This window comes from Pangasianodon hypophthalmus, chromosome 11, assembly GCF_027358585.1.
Source record: "Pangasianodon hypophthalmus isolate fPanHyp1 chromosome 11, fPanHyp1.pri, whole genome shotgun sequence".
In the NCBI taxonomy this organism is placed as follows: Eukaryota; Metazoa; Chordata; class Actinopteri; order Siluriformes; family Pangasiidae; genus Pangasianodon; species Pangasianodon hypophthalmus.
Window position 1 is genome coordinate 12,535,531 of NC_069720.1, and position 19,634 is coordinate 12,555,164.

Here is a 19,634-nt window from a genome sequence, read left to right on the forward strand (position 1 = left end):
TGTGCATAAAGTGAGTGTGACCAAATTTCACATGATTTTACCTCCACTAAAGTTGTACACTTTGGAAATCATTATGACTATATGAGTATCACTAGACTGTCCCCTTTCCTTGTCAGCTTTCTACCTTTAATATGCACATTTCCCCTGGAAATGTGGATATAATGTACCTTTAAAATGATTTAAGGTACATAAGCCTTAAAGTTCAAGGCTCTTTATTTGTTAACGCCACCATATGTGCATACATACAGAGGAATCAAAATACCATTTCTCTTCTCCCTTATCAAGTGTTTACAGTCAATGCAGTATAGAACAGATTTGTGTGAAGGTTACAGCAGTGTACTTGTAATAAATAGATAGAAATAAACAGAGTGAAAAATATATTGTAAACATCTGAATGAATATACATCTGAGTAAATGTAAACAGTGAATTCTGTGAAATAAACACTACATGCACCTTTCTAGGTAAAAGATACTAAAGGTACAGAAGGTGTACATTAAAGGTGAGGGTACCACCTCAAGGACAAGTAAAGGTACAGTTTTTTTTCTCAGAGTGTAGTTCAAGAGTGAGTTTACAAGTATACTTGTCCACTAGATTCAAAGGGAGCGTCTCCCACTGAGCGGCACACACTTTGGCTCGTCTGTGGGTTTTCCATGATGTCAGAGCTCGAAAGTATCAAATCATCTCTGAACCCCACAAGCAAGCAATGACAAAAAGAGCTATACATGGCTATAAATGCTCTCCGAAGGTCAGCACTCAATCGAAACTACATGACAAGCATCTGAACACACCAGCATTAAATTTGGGTCTTAGTCTGAATCTGCACCTGAAGACGGATCAGTTGGTCCAGACGCCAGATGAAGCCTGAAAGTCACACCTCGCCACCTCAACGTGCGTAACCTGAGTCTCATGTGAGGAAACCTGAGCGGGTCATGTGACCCAAATCCCCACTGTTCTGTTCCATTGGTGCACACCATGTCCCCACAGCCCCAGCATAGAACCGTCTGTTGTGTCTCAGCCGGTCCAGGTTTCCAGGAGCTGGACGGAGTGTAGATCATTGCGGAGAGTCCCAAGTCCCACAATCCTCTTTGTTTTTGCTGATCTTCAATGAAGGCATGTCAGACGCTGCATCCTGGAGAGCCCAGGAGAACAGCGAGTGGAATCAGGCGGCATCCCCTGTGCACAAGCTCTGGATTTCCTTAATCTCAGGTAAGACTGAATGTGTCTATCATTTATTTTATACTGTGTATAATAGTTAATGTGCAACAGAGCCTTGGGGTGATCATGTCCACTTCCCTTTACAAACACACCTCAGTAGTGGGTGTGTGTTAAGAGCACAGACATCACCAATTATTCTTTTATTTATTTTTAAGAAGTCTAATTTTCAGAAAGGTCCTGCTGTAGAACAAGTCAAAAAAAAAAAAAAACCATCAGAACTGTTTTTATACATCAATATAGTGAAACAAACAAAAAACAAACAGATATACACAAACAAACAAATATTAAATAAATAAATAAATAAATAAATAAATAATCATGTTATATTAAATAAAGCATATTTATGTTAAATGGGTATTTTAAATAAAATAAAAATGAACAGTATATAAAACACAAAATAAACAAACATATAAATAAATAAACAGCACACCAAACAAACTATATAAATTAATAAAACTAATATAGGTTTTAATAAACAAAGATACCCGTAAATAAATAAATAAACAAATATACCCATGAACAAACAAACAAATAAATAATCACAAACAAACCATATTAATTTTAAAAAAATCAGAAATAAACAAACAACAAACAAACAAACAATATACAAATAGTAAACAAACGCACAACAACTCAAGCAAATAAATAAATGATCACACGGGCAAACAAATAAATAACTTCAGAAATAAATGAAGGTGCTGGCTGGAATACTCTTGGATACCTGAGCTTAATCTTTAGTCTATGGTTAAAATGGAGGATAGAAGGAAGAAAATATGGAAAGGTATGAACTTTATTTTGGGCTATTATTGGCATCTTTCAGGCCAATGTAACAACGATTATATATTTTTGTATCATTTAAGTTTAGAATTGCACATTTTAGTTGGTTTTTTAAGGTTGTCAAGGTCAAAATTAGCTAATGTATCTTCAGAGTTCACCAAGAGTCACTGAGATTACAACTGGAGACATGTGCTGTAATCAAGGGAGACCAAAGTGTAACTTTTTGTCCATGCACAGCACACCAAGGACATGTCTGGGAGAAAGATAGGAACCGGAAAAGAAAATTAAGCTTGAAATATCCGCATGTAGGAGGTGGAAGTGTGTGGAGTGTGGAATATATATGTTGGAATACGTGTATATTTATGTACACACACGTATATATATATATATATATATATATATATATATATATATATATATATAAAATTTTATTTTATTGCATGTGTTATTAATTTTACATTCATTTTGCTTATTTTGTTGTTAGTTCTGAAGTTGATTCAGCATTCTGTTGGTAAGATTTGTTCTTGGTGTGGTCTCCACTCTAATTAAAAGCAGAATAAACTGAGCATTCCTCTTTAAAACAAAGCAAAAGAGCAAAACAAGCAGAAGAATGCTGTTCCATACAATACTCCATCATTTCAGTAATACCGAGTTTACAATGTAGCCAGCGGTGTTTCACGTTGCTGCAATGTTTTCTGCGTTTTCATTGGTCAGCTGAGTGTTCCTTGCGTTGTGATTGGACAGAAAGTGGTCACGTGACGCCCCTTTAAAGGTAGTGCAAAGATTTTTTTCCACCCTAATGAGGGAGGGAGAGAGAGAGAGAGGTTTAAGAAATGAGCTTTGCTTAGTTTGGACTGCTGAAGGAACCCGGGATTTCTATCAGGGGCGAAATTTATCGAAGTTATTTGGAGCTTTTTTTTTTTTTTTTTTTTTTTTTTTTAAACACTTTATTCAGGATTATGGAGTTGAAAGTGGACGCCGCGCGCGCTCCATTCATTAACGTTGACTCTTGGACAGATTTAGCATGTTAGCATCGCAGCTCGTAGTTGTATCTAGGAGTATACAAATACTATGTAAGAGAAAAAAAGTGTAGGCGATTAAATTTGTTTTAAGTTCAGCTATTGTTTCCTGAACTGAAAATGACGTGTATTGTGAAGTAAGGTTGAAAAAAGCGATAAGTTTGTGTGCACGGGGAAAACGGCTCGCGACGCTGCAGGAGCTCGAGACTGTTCAGTTTCTTCTCTACGCACAACTTTTTAAACATTTTTTAAGCCCATGACTTTAGACCACCTTAAACACACCGCCATCCTTTCACCTCTGTATAAAATGGCTGATGATAATGACCTAATAGGAGCTTCAGAGTTTATAAAAGGTAAGTTTGGAGTGTTTAATGCGGTAAGTTTATTATTGTGGGTGGTGGGAGGAGGAAACCCGTATAAACATCTCAGCAGCGGAAATGGTCTGTTTCTGTTTCCACTCCAACATGTTTCATTATGTGTGATGTAATATACTATATTTACACTTTAATAGCAACTGTTTTAGCTGAAGTCCTTATAATTGTGTTTTTCTGGCGAAATGATTACCTCTAACAGTCCTCTCTATCTAAATAAACATCCAAATGAAGCCAAATACTTTACAAATGTAATGATTTTCACATGCTGTGTTCTTTTTTTCTTTTTCTAGACCGGCTCTATTTCGCCACCCTGAGAAGCAAACCGAAGAGCACAGCAAACACACACTATTTCTGCACAGATGATGAGTTTGTGTATGAAAAGTAAGTGCCACCCATCACACAAGCCTTCCACTAACAGTGTACAGCTTTCCCCTTGGCACACGTCAACAAAGTGGGTGAAATATATCAACTTTTCCACACAAACAATCAGAGGAACTGCTTGACCTTCCTCAATAAGTCTCACATTGTTGCCTTTGATTACATATGAGGTTGTACACTTGGAAATATTGTTGTCATCCATCATTATGGGGTGCACAAAAAAGCTACAAGTAAAATCCCACAAAACTCCTGCGGATCACTGATGCTTTGGGACTCTTATGCTGACAGTTATTTACTTTTTTGCGGCATCAGCAGGTGGTCGAATATGAAGCTTGTGGGACAAAGAAAGGTCACGTTCATTAACATGAGAACGTATATGCTACGTGACGCTATTACTGCCTTCATTCATTCATCATTTTTTTGGGCCAGAGTCAGAACAAATTACCCATTTGTTTATATTTAGTAAAATAGTACCAACTACGTTTGTCAGAAATATCTCTGGCTTGTACACATGTTCGGGACTGGTCAAGCTTTCTGTAAGAGCGCGAGATTGGTCAGACTTGCTGTGGTTGGCAGGATTGGTCTAACTTTCTCAACAAATTTGTGGGAGTGGTTAAACTTTCTGCTGTAGTTGGCAGGACTGGTCAAAGTTTCTGTGGTAGTTGGGAGGACTGGTCAAAGTTTCTGTGGTAGTTGGGAGGACTGGTCAAAGTTTCTGCTGTATTTGATAAGATTGGTCAAACTTTCTGCAGAAGCAGGAGGGTTTGGCCAAGAATGTCTGCAGGATCAGGAAAACACTGACAGTATCATGAATTCCACTAAGTAAGACTTTATTATAACCTAGAACCTGGTTGCCTCTGCCAAGTGGTAACAACTCAGCAGTGGAAATGATTTTTTTAAAACTCCAAACATATTTATTTTTAATATTTTCAGCACTTACTGTGTATTTATACACTCATGAAACTAATATTGATGTTTATAATTTATATAATGTAATTGCACTTTTTTTTTTATTATTATGAACATTGTTATATTGCATTTATAACAGTTAGGTGGCAGCGAGACAATAAAAAAAGAGGTTTTATATATAATTAAAGTATAATGATCTTTGACTTAAAAAAATAAATCTCATTAAAAATTAATCTCAGGTTGTGTGTGTGTGTTGTTTGTGTTCTGTTTCAGCTTTTATGCAGACTTTGGACCGCTCAACCTTGCCATGCTGTATAGGTACTGCTGTAAACTTAACAAAAAGTTAAAGGTGGGTGATTTGTGTGTGTGTTTTATTTTGCTTTGTCACAAACCTCCTTCTAGAAGAATGTATAATATGCACCAGTGACAATAAAACCACTGTGATTTTCTCTCTCACACCCATTGCGACATTGTTGGCATGCACCTGTGTTACGTGCTGGTATTGTGAGGATAGAAGGGTAGGTCAATACGAGATGTAATATGTTATTTATCCTGAGATCTGTTTCAGAAGCTAAATGAGGTCAGACAAACAATTGTTAGACTGCTTTTGAATAAATTCCTTCTTGGTAAAAGACCCAGCCAATACACTAATCACAGTTTCTGTTTATAGCCTCTGACTCACCTGTCTTAAAGCTGTGCTAGCTTTTTTGTTTTTTTTTTTTTTGGACAGAGCCCCTGTCCTCTGCAGGGACTGCAGGACACGCATGCCTGAAGGTCTCTCTGTTACTCAGCGCTTTGTGTAGCCTCAAGCTGAGCACAGTAATCACAGTTTGCACAAAAACAGATAGTCTGCAGTCTCAACACCTCAGCTCAGAGTTATGATTTAATGTATGATTACCATGAAGTCTCTGGATATATAATGAGGCCAAAAAGTCTGAGGCCACTAGTAAAAATGCTTGTATTTTCCTTTCTTTTCTAATTTAAAGCAAATTTTTCATTGCAAATTATATGATCAGAATAACAACTTCAGTGAAAAATAACATCTTAGAAATATTTACATGAATTACAGAATTTCTTAGGTACATCACACTTTTCATTAACACCAGCACACACTTGAGCTGGTATAAAACCATGATGATCTACATTAGATAAAATTCACTGGAGCATTGTCTGAACATGGAAGGGAAATATCAAGATAAAATCTGACCTTTTGTCATGAACAATATTGCTGCTCAAATTTACTGATATTTCTAGAAATAGTGTTTTGAATATTCAAGATATTAAACATTTCCTTTCTTTGTTTTAATATTCTAAAACTTTCTGTTTACTTCCAGTTTTTAATGGAAAAAAAATCCAGGTGGATATTCCAAGTAGCCCAAAAGTCTAATTTAGGTAAAAATAATAACTCAAATAGAAGTGAAATTGGTGATCCAATTAATTAAGGTAAAATTAGAAAGGATACAGAGCCCATGCACCATGTCCTATGGCCTACCAAGTTTAGACTGGCATGGTGATGCAGTGGGTAACGTTGCCACCTCACAGCTCCAGGGTCCCTCGTTTGATCCAGACCTCGCGGTGTTTTTGTGTAGGTTTCCTCGGGGTTCTGCAGTTTCCTCCCAAAACATGCTGGTATGTGGATTGGCTATGTTAATTGCCCCTAGGTGTGAATGAGTATGTGAATGTGTGTGTGGTGCCCTGTGATGGACTGATGTCTCATCCAGAATGTATTCCCACCTCTAGCTCAGTGTTCCCAGGATAGACTTTGGACCCACAGAGAAAATGCTTCCTGAAGATCGTTTAATAAATGAGAAAATATGTAGTGCGAAAATGACTCAAGTAGCTTGAGTCAGATCAGATTTAGATTTTGGAATACATCGTGATGGTAGATCAAAAACTTGTCAATACAAATAAATTACACAAAGTAAATGATTTTAAATCATGTACTAACATATGTGTTACATGATACACGTTATTCTCTTTTGTGATATTTGTAATATGTACCTGTGCTTGCTAGCTAGGTAACAATATTTGAATCACTTGGCAAGCCTGTAATTTTTTGTCACCACAAATAGTCCCTTTTTGTTGTTTTCTGTGTGTATGTCATCTTAGACCAGTCCATAATCAGGATTATTTAAACTTCAGGGCTCTGCTGAAATGCTCATTTTGAGGTTTTCTAATTGGTCAACTCTCACAGCCACAGTTTCTAATGAAAGAAGTCAACAAGAAGAGCAAGGTGTGAACCAGGGGTGGAAAATACTTGAGTAATTGTAGTTTGTTACTTACTCTGGCACTATTTTGGAGTAGTATATTTTGGATTTCTACTTATTCTAGTATGATTTCTAGTATTATTGAAATTGAATTGAAGTTTACAAGGAAAAGTAACAGACTTAGTCATTCCTAAAAATATGTATTAAAAATGATATGGATTTTGTTTTGTCAAATTATCCAATCAAATTCATATCAAAATCAAACTGATTTCTAGTAAGTCTTACAGCTTATTATTTACCAATTATGTCATGACATATAATCATGTCTGGATTGTTAACTTTCATCCATTTTTTATAATGATCAAATATATTAAAATATTTCATTTTGCTCTTTAAATGTTGATACTCTTTGACCTTTCCATATACTTGTAAGTAGATTTTTGGCTCCATATTTCTATATTTAATTGAGTAAAATTTTGACTCCCATGTTTTTATTTAAGAATGGTATTTTTTCCACCCCTGATGTGAGCTCCAAATCTGCCAACTGCCTGATCTCTCCATCATCTACCATGTCCTATAAAGCAGGGGTTAAAATAATAATAATCCCTGTTGTGTCTCTGTGTTTTGTTCTGTTTCTGAAGCTGGCCAGGTGTAGTTACCTCATGTGTTCATGTTTTGGAATGTTGAAGGTAAAGTGCTCCAGTAGACGCATGAAGCTTCTTTTATCATTATTAATTTTTTTGGAATAATTCTCTCACACTGCACCCCACCCACCTGACACGTGTGTTAGCTCCTGCCCCGTGTTTGTACCGTTTACTCTGTGTCACTACAGCGACGGTATTCTTGGTGAACCCTCGCTGGTTATTGGCCTGCATGTGAAATGAAAACAAAAAGACAGAGTGGAAGTGGAGGAGGGTAGGAATGATCAGTACTGTGAGGAGACGTTCTCTCAGTTGAATTTTTATCAGGTCCACATTCCATATAGGTCACTTCGTAGGTGTACAATTACTATTGCTAAGCACTATGTATTGTCTCCCCTCTGCACGTGCAGCACTGAGCAGATGATTTTTGGGTGGTGATTTTTTTTTTTTTTTTTTAATTTTTTTATGAGGATTGATGTGTTGCAATTGTTTACCTACGAAGTAATGTATATGGAATGTGTACTTGCTAAAATGGCCTTTTTGCATAAGAAAGGTATTGTCAGAATTGCTGTTATTAAAAAAAAATAATCAACACCTTCTGACCAAATAAAATCCAGAATTTTGTGGTAAAAGAATTTTTTCACAACATAGCAGGTAAGGGTTAAAAGCCTTGCGCAAGAGCCCAGCAGTGGCAACTTGGTGGTGCTGGTATTTGAACCCACAACCTACTGATCAGTAGTTCAATACCTTAACTACTGTGTAGTTATAAGACAGTGTATGAGGCAGTATGCCATACTATACTTAAGATGCGTTTTTAATTAACTCCATTTATTACCATTTTTTTGCCTTCAATTCTTCTCTTTACTTTGGTAGTGCCACACCCTCCTTGCTCATACTTACAGCTATGGTTTGTTGTGAAATCATTTCCTGAGCCACTCTTTTACCTGAACAAGTGATAAGAGGTGCCAGAGAATGACAAATGTTATTTGCACCAACAGTGTGAAAGGTTTCCTCACATCTCAAATATTTAATAATGCTATGATATGACTTTACAGTGATGCATTTTACATTGTGTTACATCACAGCACTGTTGAATTCTGGAATCTGATTGGCTAGAAGGTGTTCATTAATTTTCTGTAACAGTACTGCAGCTTAACAATTATGGAAAGAGTTTACAGTGTCAGTGCTTTGTAACGGTCATTAGTAAAGCTGTAACTTCAAGTTTTCTTCTCTTAAGGACAGAGCAGGTTTCTCTGTAACATGACAAGGTGCGGCTTTTTGTCTTACTAAATTCAAGAGAGAAAATGAGGCTGGTGAGGAAATAACTTATAGCTGCTATAATGTAAGTGAGAACAGGAAATAACATCGAATGTAATGTTAAGTGGATAAATTGTGGTGTGTTTTTTTTTTTTTTTTTTTTGTGGTATATGAGAAATAACACTTCAGAATGTGCAGTTATAGGAAAATAATCCATTCTGAAGTGTGACTCCAATTCAGTTCATTCAGTCACAAGAAATATATTTGAAAATGCAGTCCATGCCATATTGACGTTTGAGGCAAATGACATCTCTGCCTATCTTTGAGTTAAATATTTATTCAGCCTGCCTCAGCTTTTTTCCTTTTACATCTTGTACATTTGCCTGCCACATACGCTGTAGTGCAGGAGCAGATGCTCTGAGGGCGTTTTAGTTTAAACTCTGTGCAGATTATTCCAGTGCTTTTGCCCCAGCCTGTTTGGTCCTTGCATGATCTGACTCCCCTCTGGCATCAGAATGCAAAGCTGTGTGTCTGGCTCTTGCTCACCTGCAGCTCACCTGCTCGGCCACGCAACCCCCCCCCCCCCCCCCCCCCCCTTCGTTTTTTTTTTAAACCCCCAGGCAAGAGGTTAACAGCAGCAGCAGCAGGGGCAGGTGTTCAAGCATCTGTCTGATTTCCTTGCACATGCCACAGGCTGTACAGATGTGCAGTTAGTCTGCAAGGTATCTGCATGTGATTTTCAGAGCGGTGATATGTGACAGGAAATAAATAGATTCTCTGGATGCATCGTATGCAATTCTGGATCATTGGAAATGTCAGCAGTATCAACCAGTTATTAACATTTACATTATGAATGTCGACTAAGGAACAGTGTGAGCAAAAGATTTAAACTGATAATGCTCTCAGACAGGTATCATGACATTGTACAACAATATTGATATCATATGATTGTAAAACGCAACTCTAATTAAGCTAAGTGTGTTTCCATGATGGATAAAAATATGTTTTTAAAAATACTGTGTATTTAAAAATACAGTGGTCATTATGGAAAAAAAATCATTACACATTATTTATATATGTATATATTTCCATATATTAAATTGAAATGCAGGGTATAGATATTTAAAAATTGAGATATCATATTGAGATGCACAAGTAGTTGTTTAATAATTGCACCATGAATCAAAATAAGGTTGAATCAGGAGATCTCTTGAGTGATTTCCATGCATACTATATTGTCACATATTGAATATCTTGCATATTGTTCCATTACACCTAATGTCACGATAAGTCCCAATAATAATAATAATAATAATAATAATAATAATAATTCCTGTTTGCAGTGAGATTTACAATTATTATAATATTAACCCTTGTGTTTAATCAAGTCCCAAACACATTTTAATTTTCCCGTTTTGCTTAAATGCATTTTTGCTCTGTAATGCTGTGGTTATTTATTTATTTATTTATTTATTTATTTATATGACTTACTGTCTTCCTCTTGCTGCCTTCCAGTCTTTCACACTGACCAGAAAGAGGCTTGTGCACTACACCAGCTTTGACCAGCGCAAGAGGGCGAATGCTGCTGTCCTCATCGGTGCCTATGCCGTGAGTATCCACTATCTCTCAATTCTGCACTTAATAAATCTACTTCTCTCTCTTCTACTTCCCTTTCTTTGTTTTGCTTTCTCTCACTTTCACTTTTATTTTGCCTCATTCTCTTTCTTAAAAACTAAAAAAAGCCAGATATGCTAATCGACATATGAATCTAGTATGATTGACAGTTGCTTATGTGTTTTGAACACTCTGATATTAACTGGCCCCGTGGAAGCCCCGCCCCCTTCAGTCATCTCATATTAGTAGTGTTTTGGCCCGTGCCCTCGTCTTGACTCTTTGACTTGATTTCTGGCTTGAAATTTGATGCAGCATCCTCGCTTTCTGTCACGATAAATGGAGAATGCTTTGAATTCATTAATGTAAAATAAAAACTATCAATGAATGTTAGATTTAGTTAACGTTGGACAAGTTTGCAGTTAACTATATCAGTTTGCTATATTTATTAGCCACTGGGAAAAAAAAAAATCGGAAAAGGCGGAACATGTTAACCAAAAAAGATTAAGCAGACCTTTAGTAACACTTTCTAATTATAATCATTAAAATAATTTATTAAAATAATATTATAATCATTAAAATAATTTATTAAAATAATAATTAAAATTGCCACACTGGTAAAAACGGTAGCAGCTGGAGTGCTAGGATTTTACTTTAACCAAACTTGCTGCTTGTCTGTTTTAGTTAAGATGTAGACACTAGAATAGTTTACATGCACACTTTTTTATGTATTGCTGTATGTAACATCTTTTTCCTAGAATAGGAAGAAAGAAATGTGCATGTAAACTTATCTAGTACTTCAGGTGAGATAGATTTCTATTAGTTGTTATTTACATTAGGCTCAAGCTTCAGACGCTAATGTTAGACAGCAAACATGTCTTTCCTGATTTGGATTTTTTTAAAGAACCATTACTCTGCTCACAGTACACTGAAATACAAAAAAGCTATCATTAACAGCACATAACATCTGTCAGAGGAGTTCTTCATTGATTAAAGGGGGGTGTGCTAATCTCAGTCCCTCGCAGTGAGACACTCGAACAGTGGAGGATTTAAATGGCTTTCCGCTGAAGAGACGCCATTCACAGATGCTTGTGTGTAACTGGTACTTGGCAGGGAGGGGGGTCTTTATAGATGCCGTGCAACGGGACACGCTGGCATGCCAATGCTGTCGAGGCCACGGTTATTGTGTGTGCACAATGCGGGGAACTATCCGCCCGTCAGCAGCCGGGTTTCATCAGTCTGAAAGAAACGAGACAGGGTCGTGGGTGGAAGTTGGAACACAGCTGAGACAGTGTCTCGCACACACTGATGTTTGTAACAGACGTCAAAGAAGAGACAAAAGGGCAGTACAGCCATGCACTGCATTAATGCGTTGTGAACCCAGCTGCATGCTTGGCTGAAATGCTTCTGAAGCTCAGAAAAAAAGTTTTTTTTTTTTTTAAAGGAACAGTTAAGCAGGAAGTTAAATCTACATATCATGAATGTCATCTTTCAGCCAAGACACGTTTTGATTTTTGACCTTTGCTCATGTAGCTAACAGGTAATGAGACTCTATTTCACTTAGGGCTCCACAAAAAATCGTATTAAAATCTTGATTAGTTGCTCAACGTACATTGATTGACAGACAGCACACCTGGGGGTCCCCGTACCCCACTTTGAGAACCACTGATATAAATAAGTAGTTTTATGTGTCGCATCCAGCGTTTTTGTTTGTCCAAATCAACAGAACACATGGCATTTCTGCAGCGCTACACTTCAGGTTGTGCCTCGTGGCTCATTTTAGCAGCTCACGTCTACAAAAAAATGTTGCAACCCAAAACACATGGCATGTTCAATTCACTGACTGAAGTCGAATCGATTCAGTTAAATCTCTCTGGCTCATGAGTGAGAATCCTAAACCCATGTCTAAATGACAGGCAGTGTTGTGTCCATCTCTTTATGCTTGTAAGTGGATCTGTGAGTCTCTATAAAATAAACATCCCTTGAGATGCTGAGGTGATGAATTTAAATTTGCTTATTCGAGCACAAAACCCATGGCATGTGACATTTTAGTATTTGTGCAGCTGTGGGCTGCATGCAATGATGGCCGCTGTAGTTTCAGTGAATAGTTTTACTCTCGCTGCTTCATGAGCGCTGTGTGTAGGAGTTGGAAGTGCTGAAGTGTAAATATAGAATATAAAGACAACAGAGGCACAGACTGGCCGTCCTCACACTGTCCATGACCTTTTAGTCTGCTGTCTGCCAGCGTAGCTTAACAAAGGTGGCTGCATGCACAGAAAGAATATACTCTGTGACTAATTTCAGACCCTCTGGCTGTATTTCAAATCACAGGTTTATATATAATTAATGCTCTTGTTCTAATGTGTAATTGTTTCTATAGTAACAGCTCATACATAGACTTGTACAGCGGATGTGGTGTTATCTAATAAAGAAAAACCATTCATATGGTGAAGGTTTCTGTCAAACCTGTCTCACAGATATTCCACAACATTAAATGTAACTTTACATGGATAAAAAGTTAAAAACTGTAATTGTTATCAAATTGCTGTTGTTTAAGAGGAATAACACACTTCTGGACATAGTATTATAGGAAAATAGCTTTGAGGGGGTTGCATTGAGCATTGGGCAGTCTTGCACCACCCTGTCCTGGATTATTTTCCTATAACAGCAAGTCCCCAAGTGTTTTTTTCCTTACATAATGCTGTTATGACATCCTGGAATTTCATCTCAGTGGACTCATAGTGAGTGACATCAGCTACACTAAAATAATAAAAAATGAGCTCATGTGCTGTTGTGTAATCTTCTTTCAGTGCAAATATGATGTACACAAGTGGAAATGAACAGCAACCTAGCATAGGTGTTCGCATGAAGAAGTGAGGTGTGACTGCACGTTTCTGTACGTGTTTAAGCTAATTATCAGGCACAGTGTCACATTAGTCACTCTCTCAGGGATATGCACTCTCTGCCTGTCAGGCTAAATGTAGCCTAAACTCTGAACCTGAGCTTAAATTAGCTCTTTTGACAATTTTCAACCTGAAAAGAGGCATGGAGCTTTATTACAGAGCTGCTGGTTGGATCTTTTGGTCATCACCTCAGCATGATAAAAATAAAATGAAAAAAACAAACAAACAAACTTTTGTTACATTTGTCTTTTGTTACCAGTTTCCTGTGACCTTTTGATCATTAAGTGCATGTGCGGTTTTTATTGATTCAGTCATGTGCAGTCTGGTTTCCTCTGCCAACAGCAGATGTTCTTTGCCCTTTAATAGAAGTGCCCTGGTTTTTCAAGTGAAGGAGATTACTGGAGTTGCTGGGCAGCTGGTTATGGAGGGAGTGTGGTTTATTTATTTATATTTCTCTCCTTGTAGGAAGGGCTGGGTATCAGAAAAAAATGGGTATGGGGGAAATAAAAAAAAAAGTAGCCTCAGTTTCTTGTTCTTGGCTGACAAGAATGGAACCGGATGTGGTCTTCTGCTGTTGTAGCCCATACGCCCCCAGGCTCTGTGTGTTTGTGCATTCTGAGATGCTTTCTATCTGTTCACCACAGTTGTAAAGAGTGGTGGTTTGAGTTTCTGCAGTCTTGCTGTCATATTTAATCAGTCTGGCCATTCTCCTCTGACCTCTCTCATCAACGACGCATTTCTGCCCACAGAACTGGATGTTTTTTGTTTTCCACACCATTCTGTACCAACTCTAGAGACTATTGTGTGTGGAAATTCACAGTGTCACACAGCAGTGTTGCTCTTCCAGCAGTCAAAAAAGCTGTACCTGACTTTGCAACTGTTAGGTTAAGGCATTTATTTCACAGGTAACTGTTCTTATCAACTCCAGACCTCCACTGCATGCTCACACTCTCTCTGAAGACTCAGAAGTCATTGGCATTTTTTTTTCTTTGCTTTTTACGTTTTTTAAAATAGTTCTAATAATAAATCCTTTTTTAATCTGTAAGTATGGAAATACTTTGCTGGTGCCTTTTGCATAACGATTTTCAGTTCCTGGCCCTACTTGTGGGTCACATTAAGAATCACATACAGAGTTTAATCTGTTGTTGGATCTAGTTGTCTGGCTGCTGCATATTTAATGTGTGCAGGCAGGAATAACAAAGCAGAGGCCTCCTATTGAGCTCAGCCAGTGTGTACACACACACAGACACACACACACACACACACACACACACACACACACACACACTCACACACACTCACAAGTGTCAGGGGGTCCACAATTTCATACTCTCAGTGGTCTCTGAGGATGTGTTGCATGTTCTCTGCTGTAATGAACCTGACACACAAGTGTTGGAATCATCTGGAAACTTCACAACAGTGTTGTTGTACTCTGGTGTTAGTCTGCTGAACTGCTGTGAGATGAAGAACCTGACCAAGCGAGCTGATGACCTCTGACCTCAGATCCCTCTCAGAGGTTTAACCTGAAGACGGAGGTTTATCCTGCAGTCGAAATCCTGCAAATGCAACGAATCATATTATTTTTGTGGATTTGAACAAATGTCTTGTCGAAAAGTTGTTCTAGCACAACAGAGATTATGAAGACGTCATGTCTGATTTTAGCATTAGCCTGCTGAGCTCCTTAACAGATCTGCTTAACAGAGATCTCATTATGGTCTTATCTCTCATTCTCCCTGTCTCTCCATCCATGTCTCTCTGTCTCTTTCTGTCTCTTTATATCTCTCTGGGTCTTTTTGTCTCTGTCTTTCTGTACACTGCTATTTCTCTCTCTGTCTCTCCGTGTCTATTTCTCTCTCTCTCTCTTGCTCTATCTCTCTCACTGTTTCAGTCTTCATCTGTCTTTATCTCTTTTAGTCTCTCTCTCTCTCTGTCTTGGTCACTCTCTCTCTCTCTCTCTGTCTCTCCATCTCTCTTTATCTCTTTCAATCACTCTCTCTGTCTCTCATTCTCTCCATCACACTCTTTCTATTTTTCTGTCTATCTCCATCTCTTTATCTCTTTCAATCTCCCCCTGTCACTTTCTGTCTCTTAGTCTCCTTCTGCCTGTCTCTGTCTCTTCTCTATTTGTCTTTCTCTCTTTCTCTTGCTGACTGCCACAATATGTGTGTGTGTGTCTCCATGTGACCTCAGTGTATAGTGAGAGTGGTCCAAGTTTGAGAAGAGCCCCTCTCTGTGCTGAGTCACAGGTCTTTGACACATTCCTCTTCACAGCACCTTCTCTTTAATTAGAGCAGCAGTGAGAGAGTTTACTCTGGGTTTGTAACAATCCTGTGTGTGTGTGTGTGTGTGTGTGTGTGTGTGTGTGTGTGTGTGATTCTATGGAAATGTCATGAAGTGAGCATTTGTGTGACTGCAGTCTGAGCTTGATTATTTGTTTACAGATCTTATCTTTATTACATTTTTGCACTAAATCATATAGAGCCAGATTCTTTCTTTCTTTGGTATACAGAGTTTGCATTCTGATGTTTATTTTCTATAAGATTAAAGTGTATTAAAGTGCTCTTCTTTGTTCAGGGCTCTTGATCACATTAAAACACTAAAACCTCGCTGTGTCTCCTACACACTAGTGGACAGCAGCAACAGTGCCACACAGATTTTAATGTAAACCAGTTATAGGCCTGTTTTTTTTTCTATCAAAATAAATTTGTTAATTCCAGATAGTATTTTTGTACTTATCCCTATTCTACTTGTATCTATTCCAGAGAAATTCCTACTGTTACGTTAGTTATGTTAGTTATGTGTTTAGTATGTGTTATAGATGTGTTGTATGCAAGTTCAGCTTGTATTTGTGATCAAAGCAGAAATGAACAAGCGTTATGCTTTTCAGGAATGTGCATGCTAATATTGTGTTGTTTCTCTCCCTCAGGTGATTTACCTGAAGAAAACTCCAGAGGAAGCGTACAGAGCTTTAATCTCTGGCTCTAATGCCTCTTACCTGCCATTCAGGTGAGAACCCTTCAGGCCCGTCTCTGACCTGCTATAAACACAATGAAGAGGCACGTTCAGCTGCTCTCTATCTTTTCAGCACACACAGGTCTCTGTGTTTGTGTGTTTTGAGACTCTGTCCTCATTCCATGTGTGTGCATGTCACCTGAGCTGGTGTGTAACATTTTCAGACACAGCCAGAAAAAAAACAAAACAAAAACCTGTGTGTCACTTACGTGAGCATTGTGTGTGTGTGTGTGTGTGTGTGTGTGTGTGTATGTGAGGGAGAGAGAGACTTTCCTCCTGAAAGAACTGAAACATTTTGTTCTTCTCATTATTGATAACATTAGTACACAGCAAAATGAGCCATATACTATTCCTTCTACTTATTATTCATTTTTTTTTTTTTTTTCTCTTATTTTCTCTCTTTTTGTATTTCCCACTTCTTCTTTGTTTTCCTTCTGTGTTTTCTTTCTTTCTTTCTTTCAGTACATTATCTTAAAAAAAATCTTAAAGTGTATTGCAGAATGATTTGTCACTGTATCGTTATTATATGGTCTTTCGACCCAGCCCTGTTTGAAGAGAAGTTACTACAGAAGTTTACAAAAGTTTTTCTACTCTTGGTAATATGAACAAGAGGCAGGTTTGCTGCTGTTTGTTGCTTTGCTTTTCGAGCTTCGTCTCATTGGAAGTTGCAATTAAAAGTTGTTTATGTCCCAAAGGCTTCTTACAAATTTTATTTGAATGACTCTTGACCTTGAGCTCTAGCTTTATAGTCTGTATGAGCGGATTTCTAATTAGCGTGTCTGGCGCTTGCTTTCACGCTGTGTGGGTGTTTTTTCTTCCTGAGGCCCTTGGCAGTCTTTATCATCCTGCATGGTGATTAGCTTCAGATTTCAGTTGTGTTTGAGTTACAGTATTGAATTCAATCATGTTCAATCTTCCGGGCTTGTCTGAGCTTGCAGGGGAGCAAATATTTATCTTGCCTCCAGGTTTGTTTACGGACACGCTAGTCAGCGCTGCAATCACATTTTATTATATTTATGAGCTCCTTGCTATAAACCTGTGAGCTTTTTAATGATTATGCCAAGTGTTGCATCACAGCCACATGTTTTATAGTCTACTTTGACCTTACAGTGCTGATTTGTTTAACATTAATGATCATAACTCTTCCTGTCACTTAGAGTGTAAATGAAATGGAGCCCCTAACCTTCTGTTTACATTGTAGATTTGATTCCCTGGGTTTGATGGGCACTTCATGTTCGTTTTTTTTTTTTTTTTTTTTTTTTTTTGCATCGTCCATTCTTCCATTCTTTGCTCTTGATTGGCCCCTTGTCTAATCACAAAGACGTGCTTGTTACAGACTGCATGGCTGTTCTCGTGATGAAAAGAGCTTTGTCAGAGCGTTCTCCGGTATCCATGGCACTTCTGGAGAAATCTGGTTATGTAATGTCCTGTAGTAAGCTAATACGGGAAGTAAATACGCTTGTGTTTGTACTATTGAAACATTACCCCTGTTGCTAAATTTAAATCAATTTTAACAATTTAAATCAATTTTATGTCAGTGAACACTAAGTGGGCAAATCAGATAAATGTAGAGCTCACAGGATCTAGCATTATGTTTAGTACTAATTGTCTCTAACCTACTTTTAAGCTTGAACACACTGTGTTCAATTTACAGTGTTAAAAACACAGACCTTTACACTATTTTATGAACTGATGCATTTTAAAGGAGACCCTTTAGGGGGAAAAATCAACACAATCTAAAATCAACAGGTGCAAGGTTTTATACAGTAACATCATTATGATATTTGCTCTTGCTATATTTGGAATCAGCATCAGAATTAAGTCAGAATAATAATATTGTAACTAAGAGTGGGTGATATTGACAGAAACTTTCTACTATAATACTGAAGACATTTCAGTTCTCATTCCAACACAGCTTCCAACTCCAATTTCAGTTCCAACACCATTTCCATGTTTCAACTACAGTTACAATTCCTGCTCCACTTCCAACTTCTGTTCCAGATCCACTTCCATGTTCCTGTTCCAGTTCCAACTTCATTTCTAACACCAATTCCATGTTCCAGTTCCATTGCTGTGTTCCAGTTCCAACTTCACTGCTATATTTTTTTTTCCAGTTCCAACTCCCATTACAGTTCTAACACCATGCAAAACACTAGTGTTTCATAGTTGTTGTGTAAAACAAAATAAACACTGAAATGAAAGAAAAATTATCTAAAAACACAAACATTTTAACATTTTACCTTTTAAAACATTCATTATAAGGGTTTAACATCAATATTAGCTGCTCCCAACCAGTTTATATTTGTTATTCAAACATTGGAGTTGTTTAACAGTAGGAGTCATAAATAATCACCTATATATATATTGCCCAGGCCTAATGATAACTGTAGATAGGGATAACTTACTCTCTAAATTAAGAAGTTAATAAGTTTAAAGTAAAGGAGATTGATTTTGGTTGTTGGTGCTTAATCAATCCTTAGTTCCAGTTTATCTCAATATTTTGTGGTGTTGTTTTTTCAAAAAAAAAAAAATATATATAATAATAATAAACAACGAAGGATTTGTATGGGCATTTTGTTTTAATTACTTCAGTCTACCACTTCTGTTGCTGGTGTGTGACTTTGCATATTACCTCATCTGAGATGCTGAAGACATTTTTACCCATTTAAGCAATGAAGGAGAACAAGAAGGGAGTGGCCGTAGGACCTGTTGTCTTTAGGAGTTTATTTTTAGACTAGCCATGTTAACCTTCAAGTTCTGGTTTCTCTCGACAGACTTTTCCATGAGTTGGAGACACTCTGATGTACTTGTATGGTTTGTTCTTGCAGCTCAGTGAGGCAGCAGCTGTGGAAGGCTTGGCAGGATGCAGATATTATCGAGATTAGAGGAAATGGCTCTCAGACTTGTCTGTTATCGGCATGCCTTAACAGAGAAAGTGGTGTAGATCAGCAGAGTGAGCTGTAAACACTGAACTAACAAGTACAAGAAGTGTTTATACGGATTTATACCGAGATTCTTCATTCCAAGACCAAACATTTCTTACAGCATATCCCATGGTAATCAGACCTGATTTTCTGATTTTGCCCTCTGGTCCAAATTGAAGCTTTCCACACCCAGTATTCTGAGAAGCAGGGTGGGTTTGAGTTCAGAGGTTGCTTTCTGGTTTCATTTCTGCTTGAAGACACAGCAGAGTTGCCAAATACAGCTCAACTGATTATTCAACACTTCCTGAAAACCCCTGTCCTACCTCTTTGTGTGATAAGATGCAGGAGGGCGCTTTCACACTCGAGTCCACAACCAGGACAGATTCTGATGTGGTTGCTTTCACAC

The 19,634-nt window shown here is 37.6% G+C and overlaps 1 protein-coding gene across 3 annotated transcripts in view; it reads left to right on the forward strand.

Annotated features, from left to right (window-relative positions):
- Positions 1-2,791: 2,791 nt before the first annotated feature.
- cdc14ab (cell division cycle 14Ab) overlaps positions 2,792-19,634 on the forward strand; it is a 49,038-nt gene continuing 32,195 nt past the window's right edge. For 2 of the 3 annotated variants that reach the window (XM_026930428.3, XM_053237961.1), the window contains exons 1-5: positions 2,792-3,365; positions 3,677-3,767; positions 4,947-5,022; positions 10,294-10,386; positions 16,219-16,298. In XM_026930428.3, coding sequence (XP_026786229.1) covers positions 3,269-3,365; positions 3,677-3,767; positions 4,947-5,022; positions 10,294-10,386; positions 16,219-16,298 — 437 coding nt within the window. In that variant the 5' untranslated portion in view covers positions 2,792-3,268. The other variant, XM_053237960.1, reaches the window with a different exon arrangement.